This window comes from Brachyistius frenatus, unplaced genomic scaffold (assembly GCF_029030835.1).
Source record: "Brachyistius frenatus isolate BFR_SWC_R1_liver_20210118 unplaced genomic scaffold, ASM2903083v1 Contig_31, whole genome shotgun sequence".
Taxonomy (NCBI): domain Eukaryota; kingdom Metazoa; phylum Chordata; class Actinopteri; family Embiotocidae; genus Brachyistius; species Brachyistius frenatus.
Window position 1 is genome coordinate 2589891 of NW_027210630.1, and position 18501 is coordinate 2608391.

Here is an 18501-nt window from a genome sequence, read left to right on the forward strand (position 1 = left end):
ATTACATTTTCAAGGATGTATGAAGACATGACACCTAAAACTAAACGGTAACAAAGCAGATATAAGTGTTAACAGGGAAAAACACCATACTGTTTTCTTAATGCGGTCAAGGTTCGATCAGGGAAATATTTGTTTTGTCTGTAATACCACGAACAGTTCCCATGCAGTGCGAGAGCTTTCCATCAGATAAGAAAGGTACTTTACGCCCATTACGCGTTAAATGTGATGGATCATATTATATCCAGCTCTGTTCTGCTTCTCTTTCCCTCTCTTGCCACAAATCCCATCGGAGATGACGTTACGTGAATGACTGAAGAAGCAATTCCATTTGGAGGCTGCAGCAGTCTGTGCTGCAGAAGAATCGACAAAGGCAGGTAGAACAGAGACTTTATTGTCAGTGTCTCGATAGCAAAGCCGTAGAATAGTAAATAGTACAAAGCACTATTACAAACATAGGAGGTAGTCGACATTGTAATATGCATAGAGAAATGCTATGGCCATATTGACTCTGTCTCATATGTCTCAGAGAAACACCCAAAGCTCCCTCTTTTGTGTTTGCAGTGCCGAGTTGTACCATTGTTGTGCTATTGTAACTTCACATCTGCTGAAAGTATAAAAATCGTACATCTAGTTATACCGAGACCAACATTTTCATCATTATTCATCAGTATATAATACACTCACACTAATAAATACTTTACATTGTATGCTTCATATGACGCTGATTATTGACTTATGTACACCCGGAAGGGGCATTTGACTTGAAGTTTGGCAATTATATGATTTGTGTTGAATTATATAGGTAAATAAACAGCGTTACATCAAGTTACAGATAAAGGGGGGAATCACCCCCTCTTCACCCTACTGCATGTCCTCCATACTGAACCCTTTTATATTTCGGCACCTGTCCTTCTTCCAGCTTCCCGATCCCCTCCCATCAGCAGGCACTCCGTGGGTTAAACGCCCGCAGTGCCACCCCGGCCAGAGTACTCCAGGCCATTGTGGAGAACTTTGCAGGGCATGTTCCAGCTCTGCTGATATATGTGGACGCAATCCGATGGAGCCGCTTTGCCCCAAAAGTGTTGTAGTGCCCTGGAAGGACTTGGTCAACCTGTTCAATGGATTTTACAGTTATTCAACATTTCAATTGATGCCACAGGTGTTACTAGATTACCAGTTGTTTGACTTTCAAGCTGAATTTCTCTAGGTGAATACAAACCTAGATTGACTAATTATTTAAGAAACCTACATGTTTTAGAGAAACAGTTGTTGGTTAAGTGTAGAATCCACTTGAGGTAGTGAACAGTAGTGAATAAATGACAGTTTATTGCCTTAATTGTGCATGTTCTAGACGCTGGTTGTGTACAAAATTCCAATACAGGAACATGACATTTCCATTATAAATCTTTGAAATGATGGTATAAACTGTCTTGTGCCATCAAAAATCAATTAATCTGAAAAGAAAGTAGAGCTATGAGCTGAAAAATGTCCCCTCGGGGATTAATAAAGTAACTATCCTAACCTAACCTAAATGATTCGGCTGCCCTCTGGTGTGTTTCAGTGTTACCTGTTCGCTGTCCACAAGCCCGACCAGACGCTCACAACTGCTGATGTAGTCACTGACGCGGCTGTAGGGCAGCCAGTCGATCATGGCGCCGTCATACACAACATCCCCACTAAATAGCAGCTTATTCTCTCGGTCATGGAGGCAAATGCTTCCCCGAGAGTGACCGGGCATGTGAAGCACTGTCAGCTGTCTGTCGCCTAGGTTAATGACATCACCTGGACAGGAGAAAGAGAGTGAGCTGTTACAATATGTTTCGAATCATTCACCAACATAAGGGAGTGTGCAACACATTCCCAGACTTGTATTCAAACTAAACATTCCTCATACTTCGACTGGTTGGAATCAAATCAGAATTATATTTATGTTTCCCACTTGTGCTGCAGGGTCTGCATCTGACATTGATTTGATCCAGACCAGGTATGAGCTGCACATTGTGGCAAAAGGCTAAAGCTGACAATCCGAAGCAATGAGATAGTCCAGCTGCACTGCAGCAGTGACTCTGACACAGCAAAACAAGTCGGCGTACAGTATTGACTGGCAGTGCAGAAATTGCACTCTGCAACAATACTAGGTAGGCTAACATATTCACTTTTAGACCAGCTCCTGTTGCTAGAATTCTAGTGATGCATGCCTTTTGACAATATACCTAGTATGTACAGCATCAGATTTCAGTTTACCATGTACATTTATTCAGCTCACCACTGTCTGATCTTCAATATCTATCCTAATAGATATAATAGCTAATTTAGCTGTATATCTTCCCAGTTGGGTCGTGGCTTGATCAATGTTGTGAGGTCATTTCTGCTCTGTGGGACGCTTTTCATTAGGTGCGTGGCAAGTCGCTGCAAACTCTTCGTCTCTCTTTCTCTGAAGTAACCGAATCCATCAAAGTCATCAGAACAATGGCTTAAAATAGAACAGCTCTGCAGCTGTAGGTAGATGAGAAACGAGGATGTTGTCTCACAAGTGATCAATACAGTTTGCATAATGTGGGGCTTGACATGGCCTAACCCTGAACTCTTTAGTGTTATGTACCTCTGTAACCCCGTATAAGCAGATTCAACATCCTTTGGAACATGCGCTTTGTGCACCGTCCATCGTGAAGTCGTCATATGTCTCCACCACATTTCATTTGTGCAAAGGCTGAATCCCATACCTACCCTCCTGCAGTATGTGTGTGGGCTGCACAGCCTTAACTTTGTAGTTCCTTGCCCTCCATCCTGGACTGGGAGCCTCGACTATGTCCCTGTCGCTGAGCCAGGTGACCGTCTCGAAGTTGTCTCCGTTGGCCAGGGCATCGACCTCCGCGCTGTGGACGCCCACCTGTTGGAACTGATGCAGACCACCCGAGTGGTCGAAGTGGGCGTGGGTGGCGATGGCCAGCAGCGGGTTCTTCCTCTGCGGATCTTTACCCAGCAGCCCCTTGCCGTCGATGTAGTCAGGTAAGCTCCTCAAGCCCAGACCCGTATCTATCACCACGTCCTGGTGTGTGCCGCGGAGCAGCCAGATGTTGGCCCGGTTTTCCGACTGGTAGAAACGCTCCTGGATCCAGAAGAGTCCGTCTCCGAGCGATTTGTGAGCGTACCAGTCGGCTGCAGACATCCCAGTTCATGCACCGGTCGAGGTAAGCTTCAGCGGGTTTTGTGCTGCCGGGTGATTTTTGCGGAGATGCGTTAACTAGCCTTTTAGCTAGAGGTGATATGTTTTCATTGAGGTTAATGTGATGGTGGCCGACGACACACCCTTGTAGGAGGAGAGGATGCTCATTGGGCAAACAGAAAAATGACGACAGCCAAAAGCGGACTGCTACTGGCTGAAAATAAGACACGCCTTCCTGAACGTCACGCAGGGGCGGGACGAGTTAAAGCCACATTTACGCATGCTGAGTGTGTGTATGGTTTACTCAGGCGGCCAAGCCGGTTGTTAGCAAAGCCATTCAAATTTCCATTAGGTTTAGCTGTATTTTTGTGTGTTTTTTTTTTTTTTTCAGGAGTTAGTTTACGTGCCGAACGACAGATAAAACTGCTCCGCGAATAGTAAACTCGAAAACTGAAAACACGGAGATTCAGCAAAGGCTTCATGCTGTGGTATAGCCCTGAACTACATAGACGACTTTTAGGAGCTCCACATTGGGAGCAGTTTATTAACTGTACTTAAGTGAGTATTTCTACTCGCTGTACGTCTCGATACGTCTCTGATGTCATATTTCAGTGCTGACTAATGCCGCGTCGCCCGGCAAGCTCATATTAAAAGCGATAAGCTGTACCACATTGACTGGTGTCAACACGTGTTTGACAGTGCAGCTGACTGAGGACGCGTGGACTCTTGTGTTGCAGGTACAGAGGAGGCCTGCAGCCATGGCAGGCAGGGGCCGCGGGGTAGCGGCCTTTACCTTCAACATTGATGCTCTGGGTATTGGCAGAGGCAACATGCCAGAAGCCAGGGTGGGGCCCACGCCGCTGTTTCCAGTAAGTACCGACCAACGCACTCTTTATATATATATATATATATATATATATATATACACACACACACACACACACACACACACACAGAGAGGGAAAGAGCCCAAGATGACGTATCACATTTCAGTATATTAAATTCAACTCTAAGGCCTCAAAGTGAGCAAAATTGTGGAAAAGTTTGAATCCAAACCTTTAAATGCATCAGTATTAGTTGGCATTTCAAAGAGACGGGTGAAATCGTAGTGGAATTTGAATAGTAGACTTGAATAATAAAGTGTTGATTATATTTAGATCGGTTTGAAACTATGTAAAAGTGTATGTTGCATTTCTATTTGGCATAAATGAAGAGTGATCAAAAAGAATATCAACAGAGTTTGCACATGTCGCAAGTCCCCCAGACAACAGGGACACAACTTTGTACTTCTGATTTTATTAAATGGCCCAATGGCAGTTGTTTATACAGAAAATGCTGTAGAGCCTAACTTGGTTTGCATTTTAATTTCCCTTTAATCAAGGTTAAAATCAATTTGGTACTAGAATAAACAACTAACACCTATAGTGCCTCAATATAGATTTTTGAGTATGCTGCCACATCTGCTCCATACTGTTGATCAAGGTTCAATCAAATCTACCTATGAAAAAGAAACATACTGGTAATAGTTAATTGTTATTATCTCCATCAAGTTAAATGTCACTGTGTTTCTGTAGAGCACAGAATTTAAGCCAGTTCCACTGAAAGTTGGTGAAGATGAGGACTACATGCTGGCCTTAAAACAGGAGATGAGGGGAATAATGCAACGGCTGCCACACAACATCAAGCCTCAGTCCAATAATTCAGGTGAGGAGGCGAGAGGTGCATTAGAAACCTGATGTGTTGTAGAAATGCTGCTGTGAGGGAACATAAAGCAGCCTTTACGACCTGAAACATTTAATGGAGAGTCATATCTCGGAAAAGAAGAGGCAGAATATTGAGTTATGGTTGCTGTCTCATCTTCTGGTTTTAATGATTTCTTTGGTTTGGAATTACAGGCCTTTCTGAGTTCTCTTGTTCAGCAACGACCTAAAAATATCAACAACACGCAGTAGATTTAATGTCTTTACAGTGACTTGTCTTCACTGTTGTAAAATGCCTTTTTTTTTTTTTTTTTGCAAAACACTATGGACAAGAACCTGATAGTTATTGTTGACAACAGTCATGCATTCAGTGGTTTGTGTTAATCCTCTCTGATAAACTTGTGTTGTGAGAGTGATTTGAAACTTGTTTAACAGTGTGTTGAGGCAGAACTTGTTCTTCTTTACATGAAACAGAAGTGGAGAGATACACGCAGAGATACCTGAAGCGAAGCCAGATTGAAGATGCGAATTGGGCTCCAGGTACTTGCATAACACAATTTCATGGTATTAAAGCAAATTTAGAGAAAATGGAAAATAATGCAAACGTGATTCTTCATATTTTAGACTGGAACCTGTTTCCAAAAGAATTGAGGCCCCAAAGTAAAAAGCCTCGTCCTAAAGCAGGTATGATAAACCCATCGTTTATGTAGTGAGATGTAATTCTGTGACTCCAAGAATAAAGACAACATGCTTTACTACAACAGGCACAAAGACGAAAACTGCGAAGATATCACACAAAGACACGGAGGCCATGCTGACTAAATTAGATGTAAGCTTCTCCTTACTTTATGGTCAACTACTGAGCATTAGATGTACCTGTTAAATTTGTCGTTGTCTCTTTGGGTACTTGATGGCACCTATTTATGAAGTTGGTTCAGCATGTGTGAACTAAGGTTGTAAATGTACTTAACAAAAAATATATGCCTGTCCTCCTGAGCTACCAAATGTTTTAGATAAATAATTTAGTGTTAATATCTCAGGAACTGGCAAAGAAAGATGACGGGAATCCTGAGAAATCAGACGATGAGACTGAAAAGAAAAAAGGGAAGGAGGAGGAAGAGGAGGAACTGGAAGCAGAAGCATATGATGAAGAGGATATTGAAGAGGTGTGATTATAACTATTATAATTATAAAGCTGTTTTGCCAAATTTGTTGACATAATAATGTCAATATGTAAGAACCAGACCTAATATTGTACTTTCTCCATGTCTCCTTTGTTTCCGTGCAGGATAACGACTACATCGAAAGCTATTTTGACAATGGCGAAGACTTTGGTGCAGGCAGTGATGATAACATGGATGGTGAAGCAACATACTGAGACAACGTGACTAAAACTCGACCGTACTGTGTTGTCAACGTAAACAATCGCATTGCGATTGTTTCTTTTTGTTAAATATTGTAGATACGTTTGGAATATTGTTTAGCAGAGAGATGCTTTGTTTGCTCTATTTTGCGTGATGTTAGGAAGCTTTCTTTAAATGTAAATAAGAAATGGCCAAATGTGTGCACAGCGGCAATAATTTATTCAAAATAGATTTATTTATTCTTCAGCCTGTAGACAATTTCCACAGGTTGAAAGGCACATACTGTCCACAACACATGATGCTTTGTCATAAAATGTCAAGTGAACACGGTGATAAAATAAAAGGGCTATACTGTATAACAAAATCTAAAATTTCACATAATTACAAGTATGAGTCATTGTGGGAATACTGTGCATTTCCCATTTTCCTCACCATGCTCTTAGTTTTGTTTTTAAATGAAAGAAATGCATTTCTCTCCAGGCGAGCTAAAGCAAAGACAGATTCAAGCAAATCTAATGGAAATTCAAAAACATAATTTAACTGGTAAGTCCCAATACTGATAGTGTAAGTGAAGACTAATGCTCATTAGTCTTGAAATAAATTAATTCTAATTGAACACAATGGCAGCAGTCGTACTTGTCCAACAAATTCTGTTGAAAATTACGCTATAACTAGCATGGCAAAAAAAATGCAGCTGGTCCAAACTGAGTAAAAACAGCTTTAAACCAAATCCACAGAATTCATGATTCACTAAGGGTGCAGCCACTGATCCATCACTGAATAAACCGAGATAGATTAGAGTGTCGGTATCTGTCCTTAGGTTGTTTCTGAATTTCTTAAGACACAATTTCTCACGTCTTCTGGATGCTGACGACTCTGAAATGTATCCGTTTAGAAAAAGTTACACCCATTATAACATTTGTCTGTCAAAACAAGTCACACACCGCGTGTTTGGACCCATTTTTAGCCCGTCAACACTCCTTGATGATCAGCATGTACATATAACTGGACAGAAACAAGGAATGATTGTGGCCACACCCTTATTTCTGCTCTCAATTATTTCAAATGACAGCTACCACATTGTCTGAGCCAGACACATTGCACTGATGTATTAAGTTAATAACTACTCAAAAAATGGGAACATCCGCCTGGTTTTATTAGGTCTCCAAGTTAAGAACACATTTGTATAAATTATAATCCCTTGCTATTTTTTTTTCTCAAGGCTCCCACGTTAACCATCTCCTGCTTTGTCCACACCGGGTCCATGTATAGCTCCATTAACCACATGCTCAGGTCCAGCCCTTGCATTGTTGTCTTCTGCAGCGGGAAGGACCAAATTATTGCCATCAATATGTCCATGAGAAATGTCGCCATGAGCTTCTGTAGGAATGCCATGATGGCTGACGTCAGCTTTCACAAGAACCTCATAGTACAGCAGATAAAACACAGGTGTGACAATGCCAACAACCAGCATGATGGCCACAGCTGTCCACCATCTCATGCCCCAATCTGCCCCATAATAAGGATCTTTTCTCTGTGCTGGTTTATACTCGACTTCTCCCAGCAGCGGCTGCTGCTGCTGCTGCATCTGCTGCTGCTGCGTCGTCGTCAATGAGGACACAACCTCATTGAGGCTGCTCCGAGACGGTCCTGTGGATTTCACGAGCTGCTCAATGTCCTTGTCCTTCTCCAGGAGAAATCCTTCCACACTGTCAGTAGAAGAAGAAGAAGAAGAGTCTGTGGAGGACTCGGAAGGGAGGGATGTAATGGGTGAAATCTGGGCCAGGTGTCTGGCGCCCGCGGGGGAAGCAGATTTCAGAGGACCAGTGCTATGAGTCTCGGTGAGGACACTGAAGCGTCTCACGGGAATCTTAACCGAACGCAGAGCAAAGAAGTCCTGCTCTGTCAGGAAGTTGTTGGCACGCTTAATGTCAGCCACCTACAAATCACACAGAAGACAGACGGATTTAATAAACTGCTTACAAACTGTGCAGACTTACAAAATGCTGGTAAATTCTCTGCCCTCTAAACATTGTGGATTCTGAACTAACCACAAAATTATAGTGGTGCTATTTTCACAAGCATGTGATAAAACACCAATTTTAGTCAAGACTTCTGGGAATTTCTCTTGTATCTTATGATGGTACAAAGAACACATATTCTACGTTTTATTCACAAGCTTATCAATCTGAAGCTAAATATTGTATTATAATGCCCCATCTCTCACTGTATATACATCATAATGCATTAAGATTATTTGACTCGTCTTCAGATACAACTTAAAACTTCTTAAGTAAGTTATGTCTAACATACCATCTTTATAATTTCCACAGATCAACTGTTAAGTTGGTTCTTCTTTAAGGTAATAAACTAAACAACAATAATGTTTTGACGTCCTAAATGTATGAAGGCTCAAAGCACGTTTCTGTACACGCGTAATGTAGAGTGAGAAGGGAGAAACAAATGTGTAGAATTGATTGTTTTAGCGAGCGCTTCCCAAGAAGAGGAACGACGGATACACAAAAGATCGAAGCAAAGACCTACCGAGCAATGGTACTGCAGGGAAATGCTGTTCAGGGTGTCACCCTCCTGGATGTCTCTGGTCAGGTAGATAATATCATCCATCCTCTCTCTGGACGTGCTCCTTCGCAGTCTCTCTCTGCCACGTGGCCGGAGCTCGTAGCTTTCTCCATCCTCTTCCGACAGGTCGTTCTCCGAGCCATTGTTTCCAAACAGGTAGGCATGGCCGCCGTTGGCAGGCTGCACCACGGTGGCTGACTGGAACCCATAGTGCTGGCTTCTACTGGACATTTTTCTTCACTGTTTGGAGAGAAGCAAAGCGATACTTGAGCATCCTCAACTTGTACGGCATATTCTTTAAGATAACAGTCAAGTTGATTTACTCCTCGGGAACAAAAGGGAAACTTCCAACTACTAAAGCTGAATCACAGAGTCGGACAAAAACAAACGTAGGAGGGGAGTGAAGTTTACAACAAGAGAGGGATATCCTGCCAAATACGATAAATTCACATGACACCTAAAAGCAAACTTTTTGCAACTGTAACTTGACAGATAGGGCATCAAAGTTTCGCCTGTACGTGCGGGTGACTTTCGATATCTTTAGTCTCACTACTTATAATAGAGGGATAAAGATTAAAGTAAATGTCTTTATAAGGATTAATTCCTTAGTCCTATTCCAGCTGTCAGATATCCATTAATTCAAATAAAATTACAAATATCAGTGAAACTGTAGAAATATGAAAAGGACGTGAATGAATGACATCCTATAGGAACTTTATGGCACCATAAAAGAGACAAATTTAACATTTATTTCGCTGCAAAAAAAAAAAAAACCGCAATAACCAGAAAGAGGAAGCAAGGAAGTTCACTTAAAACAATTATACGTTTCTGTCAGCTGTATGGAGGATGTTCAGCATATTAACAAAACAAAAAAACATCACTCTTGACTCTCAGGAATTAAGATTGAAGCTTTTTTTTTTTTCAGCACGATCAAGTGTCGTCCATCCTCAAGATCCTCAGCTCGGTCAGAAGCAGCTTTCACTTTGAAAAGTGTTTGACCGTAAGCGTACCGATAACGATCTTCTTAACCCGGCACACAAAGGGTGTGTGTGATTATCCGATTATTAAACCCGTGGTTTTAAATTAAGTTACCTGCGAGTTTGATAACGAAGAAGGAGCGTATTACGGCTCGGCTAGTGCGGTCCGGTAGCTAACGTTTTGGTGAGCTTTGTTGTGTTCTGTTGGGTCAGTGGCCACGGTTGATGAATATAAAAGAAATGCCTTTACCTGGAGGGGGGTGGTGGGGGAAGAAAAAAAAAAGTGAACACCGAGCAAGTCAGTTGTCCTCAATCGTGTCCATACTTGCACGGGGTAATCTTCGGTCTCACCTTGCCGTTGGGATCGTTACCTACCTGCTAGCTACGGTTTAACGGCTACCGTTCACGCCACGTCAACAAAAAATACTTACGTAATGACGTAATGACGTTATCTCTGGCGACTCCTTCCCCCCCCCCCCCAAAAAAAAGATGCTCGGTTTAAATCACACGGTGGCGCCAAACGATCGGTTATTTTCTTTTTTTTTTAGAGGCAGATCGTTCAACTAACGAGATTTTGGATTAAAAAAAATAATAATGTTATTTAAAAAAAATAAAATAAAATAAAAAAACCTCGCCTGTACTCATATTTTACTACAATTTGTCTGGTTAAACCAACTGTCTTGTCAATTAAAATACAACCAAACCAGCGTGGTTACGTGTTCTCGTGAACATTGACGCATTTCCTAAATAAATTGCATGTATTTGGGTCAATTGAAAAATGTGGTATCTGATTTCAAGTTAGTTAAGTAAAAAAATGTGCAAAGTTCACGTAGAGTGCAAACAGCGGTGGAGAGGACAGCGGCTCTGGCTATGCCTATTCCGCCCACAGGGTGGCGATGTCCGCCAGCACACTCGGTGCACCATGGTGTGCACCCCTGAGAGACAAATGGGATTAAAACATCTTGTCTCATTAGTCAGCGACCGAAGGACGAGCTTGAGTCTGAGTAGCAGCAAACTAATCTTTGTATTGGGGACAGTGAGCGGTGTTGGTACAGTAAGCGAGGAGCTCCCACATAGCTGCAGGAGCGCGGAGTTGTGAGTAGAAAGAAGAAGGTCTTGAACAGACCGGGGAACCGCTCCGTCTCCCGTTATTTCTCCCGGCTTCAGTCCCGTGAGATGTCAGACGCGCTTCATCCCATGTTGTTCACCGGGAACTAAAAGCTGCTGAAGGAATAACCGACACGCAAGGTTTTTATTGAACAGTACAAAAACAATGCACTTACTGGCTGCTATTTGATAAGAGGTGGAGCTGAGGAAGACCCCGGGACCGATGTTATCCTCAGCAATACATATATTATAGTAATTCATCTTGGACTAGGAGGCCAAGTAAGGTGTCAGGTAAGTTGACATGATTTATGTTATGTCTTTTTTCCCCAAGATTTTTCTGTCTGTCATTGTGTTTATAGGCTCATAGTATAAGGGTGTGTGGCGACCAGCAAAACTTTGGATTGATTTCAAAGAAAGACCTGAGGATGATGCGTCTTTGTGACACATTCAGTCTCCAGGACAATGGAAACGTTTTATAGATTTATTTTTCAGTAAATCAGAAATGATTGGTGACTTCAGCCGCTCTTGCCAGTTGTAGCGAGATTAATAGTGCAGAGAATAAAGGAAACAAATGAGTAGCGATACTCCTCATCAATTATGCCAGACAGCTCCAGCAGACATATTGTGCAAGACTATAAGAAAACGATTAAAAGTGGTTGGCCACTGCTAATTTCTTTTTGCGCTGTGCCAAAAATACCCCCCGGAGCAGCTAATAAAATTGAAAAGCCTAAATATTGATTCAGCGCAATCAGCAAATGAATGGCCGGGTAGCCCATTGAGGACGGAGACAAACGCTTCCATGGTTACATCCAGGATCTCCAGTGTGATTACTGCGCTTTGTGTTGGTTTTCTCTCTCCCACTGAAATAAAACAACAACTGCCACACATGGTGAGCAGGGGACCCTCTCATAAAGACTCCGCTGACTAATCTATAGGCTTACTCGGGCCATAAGTAATCTTGGCACACTTTGGAGTTGCGCACATGTGCTGCTACTGTTAAATAAACGAGTGGTGCCTGTAGCCTCATTGTGCTGCTGCTTCTTTGAGTATTTTATACGCAGATGTCCAGGCTCCCTAATTTACAGCATTTAATGGGGTGGGGTTTTCAGTCCTTGAATAATTTAATATGTCCTTCTTATCTCTTAATTGATTTGACATGATGTCATCTTGGTGCGTCCCTTGCAAATCTCTTTTGTTGCCTCCTCTCTGTGGTGCCTCAGCAGAGTTAAATCCTTTTTCTCATTGGAGAGGAAGGGTGGGAGCTGTTTCTGTATCCATTCAGCAGCTACACCTGCTCTTCCTCAGCACCAGCCTTTACTGTTAATTGTTTCGGATATGTATCTTTTCAGAAAGAGTGACAATATTGAATTACTTCGTTTCTTCTTTGTTTGCAAAGAAATAGCAGAACTTGCCATGAGAGAATCCCTATTTGATTCATCGAACCCACAATCGCTATTTCTGTCATTCCATGACCACATGTGAGTTTGTTTTTGCAGATTGGGATCCTCTGAGATCCTCACTTGCTCAGACATCAGCTCCTTTGTTTGTCAGTGTTTATGTCATCGCCTGGCAGGGGTCAGCCCCCATTCGCCTGTGTGAGGGTCTGAATGTGATTCACTGGGCGGAAACTGTTTTACTGCCTGCCTCTCTCCCCTTCTGTCTCACCCCCCCTAATGGCTGCAAAGTACAAAAGGGGGCAGTGCCGTAAACACAGTCTGCTCATTGAGGAAAGGTGCTGGAGTGTTGCACATAGTTGACAGGATGAGATTGATGTTTGATGGGGATGAGAGGGCTTGCATTCTCAGTGTGTGGTGATAGTAGGAACAGAGTGGATGAAGGCACAGCTCTAAACGCACTCCATCACTGTGCAACAGGCTACGCTGCTCGACTCATCTGTGCACCATCACTGCTGGGGGCAAGACTTGTGAAGTCTTTATCTGTTGAATGGAAACTTTGCATGACTTGATAGCTGCTTAATATTCAAAGACATCTAAGATTGTTTTTGGGATGTACAGTAGTTCAATATTACTTATCATTAAACACAATTATTTAGTTTTTCTGCACCTATATTCTGTACCTATATTCTCTTTTTTTGGCATTTTGAAAGGCCCGAGGAAAGGAAAGAATATTTTGGTTATATAGCACAGTTTACAAGTCAACACAAAAGATTATAGGCTACGTGGCTTCTCTTCAGCGTATGCTTCTTATCTAGATTTTTTTTTTATGATGTGTGAAGAGAAAACCAACCTATGCACTGTACAATTCATATTAGTTATGGTCTGGTTTCCATTTTCACACTTTGAGAGGGCACCTCCTTCCCCACTTCTCTCTCAAATGAACGTTTCCTCCTTCATGCAGTAGAACAATTTACTGTGCTTTGGTTAAAAGATGACCCAAGTGTACCTCCAGGGATCTGACTGAGCTCTCTGAATGCTTATTTGAGTTAATGAGCCACAGGTATCAACAATTTTGAAACAGGGAACCAAATTCCTGAAGCATTTTTTTGAACGACACATTTTTAGTCACACATTGGCGCTTGCAGAGCTGAGATGAGGAGGGTTTCTCCACATTTTTCAAATACAGCAAAACATTTTTTAATTAAATGAATTTGAAAAATATTGTAGAAGAAGAATTGTCCAGAATAAAGAAGGATGAGGTTAACTGGGACACAACAATGTTTGCACACGCACGGAAGTCGTGTGTTGTTGGTTCTTTTAATTAGGATTTAAGCTGTTTTCTATGCCAAGGAGGTCATTTTTGTTTGGTGTGTTTCTTTGTCAGCAGGCTGCCTGTATGAAAAAGCCATCAGCCTCATTTTCATGAAACTTGCTGGAAGGGTGTAGCACGTGGCCGACCCTTTAGATTTTGGAGCAGATTCATGTGCGGATCAAAAAAAAAAAAAAAGTCCCTTTCATTATAACATTGCAAATTTGGGCATTAGAAGATGTTGATCTTGATCCTGGATCCTGAGTGTGGGTCTGACGTCGCGGTAAGCTGAAGGTGTCACTTCCTCTTGTTACTGTGCTGTGCCAAACTTACCTTCGTAACGAACCAACACTAAATCTTACTATGCAGCGGTTCATTTTGAATCTCAACTCTTTATCCACGGAAACTCCCGTGTTGTTAAATTCCTTGCAAATTTTGGATCTCCGAGCTCCTCATCTCCGCTAGCTTAGCGGTTAGCGACGGCTTTTGTCTCTTCCTCTGCTTACCCCCCCCCCCCCCCTTTTTTTCTCTCTGCTGCTCAGTGTCTGATATTTAGCTCATCGTCTGGCTCCTCGTCATGGATATAGTATTTTCGCTGCTATTGGAGGCGATCTGCTGAGGCCTCGATGGAGGTCTCTGCTATCAAAGTGCACTTTGTAGTCCAAACTGTTTTCTGTATTGTGCATAGCGAGCAGATTGGATTTCAAGTAGGCTATAAGAAACATTTTCTGAGATTTATAGGTGATCATTAGAAAACAAAAGTTGCGATGAAGCCATGTTCATCTGTGTTTCTTGTCCTTCCTGTGTATTGCTTCTCGATGATGTGATATTTGGCCGACAAGAAAAGTAATACATAATAGTTTTGTTTCTGAGTTGAAAATAAGACGAGATCTAATGTGGTCTAATTAAGACAAAGGCTACTCATGCCATGCCATACTCCTATTGTTTATCTAAGCTGCCTTCATCAGGTTTAATGTTACAATGTGTATAAACCCTGATGATGTTGATGTCAGATTTAATGACTGGACACATTTAAGTCATAAATAAGTCTGTTATAACATTCTCTGGGATTTTAATAGGCTACTTTGTTTAAAAAAATAAAAATAAAAAATCATTTGACAGACCATGCTTACGCACAGGAGACAGTATCATGTTTTAGTAGTTGTTGTCCTTGGAGCAGAGGGACAGGAAAGGGGTGGGCCGCCACCGATGGCCAACAATCCTGAGGTCTGCTTAGTGGGTCTGACCAACCACATATTGTTCCCTGTGAGACGAGTGTAGTACGGCCGTTGCACTGAACCCTCAGCCGTGACCTTGCTGTCAACTCTCATAAACACACGTTCATACATTGGACTATACGCGTGCATGTACACATACACACACGCTTATTGTTATACGTTGTTTTTAAGAGAGGCAACATGGAACCCTCATGCATCTGCCGGGCATCTCCATTCAAGTATTAAACGTGAACTCTGACCTCTTTGATGACAGAAAAGGCTTACAGCCTTTGTCCTTACAGCCTTTTCTACCTGCTGGTCTGAGAACAATGCCTGATTATTTCCTGTGGCAGGTCCAACAACATTAAAGAATTGTGAATAAAAACACTACATCACAAATAGGAAAACAATTATTTAATTTCAGATATTTCCGTTGTCCTCTTTGTACTTTATAGTCTCTGGTAATGGCATTTTAATCCAGGTAAAGTAAAGCAGCTGTGTTTCATTTCAACTTGAAAACTGCATGGAAAATCAGTGCAGGAAACACACAGAGCAACAATCTTTGCTCAGATATCAAAACAGAGAAAACCCAAAGAACATTCAGGAAGGCTGTGTGCTCTGGTTCACATTAGCTTGGCTAGACTCAGAACAAATTTAATTAAGTTTCAAGGAGTGTTGAAAGCATCTATTCTTTTCTTTTTTTTTACTGATCATTGCATGACATGTTATCCCTAAGCTCCACAACCTAATTTGATAAATGAACACACCCTTGGTTGTTCTTCATTGATCCCATTCTTTAGATGAATGGACCTCCACATGGGTCCCTCTCTGTGGTCATAAATCCCAATGAGTTTTACCCCACGTGGACCCACGTGGAACACATCGCTGCCCCCTGCTTCCTGTCCTAATTTAGACAGGTCAGGTTGAGTGGGTCACACTTGTGTTCTGCTAGTAGGACATTGTGGCCATCTATCCTTATATTGTCTCCTCTCTGTACCACCACTTCCTTTCACTATAGGGTCTTTACATGTGTGTATGTGCGTGTCAGAGAGACAGAGTGAGTTTCAGAAAAAGAAGTGTGTCTATTGAGAAACAAACTTGCTTATGTATGTCATCAATCTTCCGTAAATATTTATTTTCTTCATAACCCTTCAACCTTATTTTATTTGTCCACCATCCCTGTCTATAAGACCCATCTTGTCTTATTTCATCTGCGCACAAACTCCACCACCCCTCCCCATCCCCTCCCCTCCCACGGCCTCTCTTTCTTTCTTTGCTTGTCTTGCTCTGTTTATCTCTCACTTCCCTCATTGTACTGCCGTTGGTCATGGCAGAGGAATTCCGCAAGTAGGTTTGGGTGGTTGATTCGAGCACGGCTTAGATGTGGCGGGTTGTGTTTATGGTTGTAAAAAGATGTATTCATCTACTTTCACTCGGTGCCTGTCATTACAGACAATTGCTTGGAGAGTAAAACATTTCAAGAGATTGTGATCACTTGGCAATAAATCCCAAAACCAGTGGAAAAAAAAAAATCTGTGATTGAATTTGAGTGGTGTGTTAATGCAAAGTGTATGACAGGACTCACACGCACATATCTTGTGTACCCTCTCATAGTCACTATTACATAACAGACAGTTGAGTGAATGAGTGATCCTGAATCAGTGATTCAATAAATTGTGTACCATTTTTTTTTTAAACAGTGTGTGATTTTTCTCTCATACTCAAGGTCTGCTGACTACACTTCAGGAATTTGCTTCCTCCTCCATCCTGCCATCTGGCCCTTAGTTTTCCAGTGCCGCTAAAGTCTGAAAGAGGGCCTTCCCACACCTACTGTACCGAGGATGTGTGTGCAGTGCTTGTCCTTGTTTAGAAGTGATAGAGTAGAGCTGAGAGAAAAGAAGGGAGTCTGAATAGGATGATTTGGATTCTGCTGGAGAGGAAGCCAGCATGCCAAAAAGTGGAAGAAGAAAAAAAAGGATAGAGAACAGTGGCAATGTTAGAAGTGCACACAAAACACAAAAAGGAGCATGAGCAAACAAAAGCCTGCTCCTTAAAATTGTGTGCTAGTCAGTGAATCGTAAAGTCCCGCTTCTTCTCCAATGAAAATACACTCCCATCCTGGGTTGCCTCTCCATTTTGTGAACTCTTTTGAAATGCAATTAGCATTTCATCTAGGTCCAACCAGTTACATGCAATGAAGTAATACCCTTTTTAATTTGGTCCTTTGGTCTGTGAGGCTATGTAGAGCACAACCTTGATTAATCCCCTGAAAGTGTTTTTCTGTCTGCCACCATCACTGTGTGTCATACAGGCTAATCAGTCAGGCAATGCTCAAACTAGAAAACACTCTACATTGCTCACGCACTGGTTCCTACTCAAATGGAACCACTTTTCTTTTTCTATATCCCTTCTTTCCCAGTGTTTCCTAAGAAGAAGAAAAAAAACTCTTGTTTTGAGTTGGGGATGCGAGATGCCGTTGGCTCAACTTGAGAGCAGCCGACCACGGCCGTGTGGACAATACCTCAGGAAAACTCTCCCTCTCTCTTTCTTTTTTCACAGTAAAATGCACACTTGATTGGCAGTCTCTTGCCCCTGAAGGAGAAATGCCTCGTTTGAAAAGTATCGTCTGACAATAGCTGGAGGGCTGACCTCATGCATTTTTGTTCTTTAGAGGTATTCATTCAGCTGTGTTCTAGCTCCCCTTATGTTGAATGGCATAATTTGGTTGCAAATCAGGACGTTGCTGTTCTCATTTCACAAAAATCTTTCTCCCCCTTTTTGTTGAACTAAGGTTCCTGTTTTTCCCCTCAAAGTAAATAGAATTCTGTTTTTCGGGGCATAACTCTCCAAAATAAGCCCTCTGAGTAATGCAGCGTTTTGTCAGATTTAATGATGTATGTTTTAGCTGTACTCGCTTATTAAGTTTCTTAATTTCTTCTCCCCAACTTCTCTGTATGGCGAGAACATTCACTGATCTAAAAATACCAGAGGCAGGAACTACTTGTGAAATGCAATTATGGGCTTGTGAGTTGACTGGGAATGGCAGCCGTGGCCACGCCGGGCTGAGAACGGACGGTGGGTGGTTTCTGAGGTAGGGCTCGAAACACATTGGGCCGGTGGCATCGCTTAGTGTGTAGTACAGCTCAAACAGAAACAAATCCAATAAACAGCAGAGGAGGCTCCATGGTTTTGGGCCAAATGCATAACATGAGACTTAAAAATACTGAACTGAACTGAATTAATACAGCAGCCTTTTTATGAAAAGAAAAATATTTTGTTTATAGGCATTAAATGAATCAGTTGCATTATTGAAAGGTTTTATATTGTATTTACTTTATATAATTTTGTGTTTTAGGTGCAGCATCAACAGCTTCTACATTACTTTTTTGCCACCTATCTTGAGTAATATCAAATTATGCATTTTTCATGACCTCCAACTCTCATTTTCCAATGTTTACAACTCTAAAGGATTGGCTTGACTAGTCACTCCGTACATTAAATACAGACTAAATGCATGAAGGGTTTACTTTACTATTATTTCTTTGTATATGCCTTTCTGCCTACCACACCATCTGCCTGTGTGTGTGTGTGTGTCTGTGTCTGTGTCTGTGTGTTGCTCTTTACTTTATCTCTGTCAGTATTTGTTATATCTGTCTGTTTGTGCAGCAGTTTTTAGTGTGAATT

At 41.8% G+C, this 18501-nt stretch overlaps 4 protein-coding genes across 5 annotated transcripts in view; 2 read left to right on the forward strand and 2 right to left on the reverse strand.

Moving 5' to 3' along the window:
- Positions 1–372: 372 nt before the first annotated feature.
- mblac2 (metallo-beta-lactamase domain containing 2) lies at positions 373–3312 on the reverse strand. Its single transcript, XM_069699845.1, has 3 exons — positions 2728–3312; positions 1568–1782; positions 373–1111 (listed from the first exon to the last, which is right to left on the reverse strand). Exons 1-3 carry the CDS (start codon positions 3167–3169, stop codon positions 938–940), a joined length of 831 nt encoding a protein of 276 aa, XP_069555946.1. The 5' UTR covers positions 3170–3312; the 3' UTR covers positions 373–937.
- Positions 3122–6329, forward strand: polr3g (polymerase (RNA) III (DNA directed) polypeptide G). 2 transcript variants are annotated; one of them, XM_069699847.1, is made up of 8 exons: positions 3122–3191; positions 3904–4035; positions 4741–4870; positions 5341–5406; positions 5491–5550; positions 5631–5695; positions 5907–6032; positions 6155–6329. In XM_069699847.1, the coding sequence occupies exons 2-8, from the start codon at positions 3925–3927 to the stop codon at positions 6242–6244; spliced, it is 648 nt and encodes a 215-aa protein (XP_069555948.1). In that variant the 5' UTR covers positions 3122–3191; positions 3904–3924; the 3' UTR covers positions 6245–6329. The 2 variants fall into 2 exon arrangements, with proteins under 2 accessions (XP_069555948.1, XP_069555947.1); XM_069699846.1 differs by lacking the exon at positions 3122–3191 and adding an exon at positions 3448–3724.
- Positions 6330–6423: 94 nt separating this feature from the next.
- On the reverse strand, positions 6424–9647 carry lysmd3 (LysM, putative peptidoglycan-binding, domain containing 3). Its single transcript, XM_069699844.1, has 2 exons — positions 8775–9647; positions 6424–8169 (listed from the first exon to the last, which is right to left on the reverse strand). The coding sequence occupies exons 1-2, from the start codon at positions 9039–9041 to the stop codon at positions 7462–7464; spliced, it is 975 nt and encodes a 324-aa protein (XP_069555945.1). The 5' UTR covers positions 9042–9647; the 3' UTR covers positions 6424–7461.
- Positions 9648–13844: 4197 nt separating this feature from the next.
- Positions 13845–18501, forward strand: part of adgrv1 (adhesion G protein-coupled receptor V1) — a 103180-nt gene continuing 98523 nt past the window's right edge. Inside the window, exon 1 of the mRNA XM_069699863.1 lies at positions 13845–13883. The gene's annotated coding sequence lies outside the window, so the exon portion shown is untranslated. The remainder of the gene's footprint in view (positions 13884–18501) is intronic.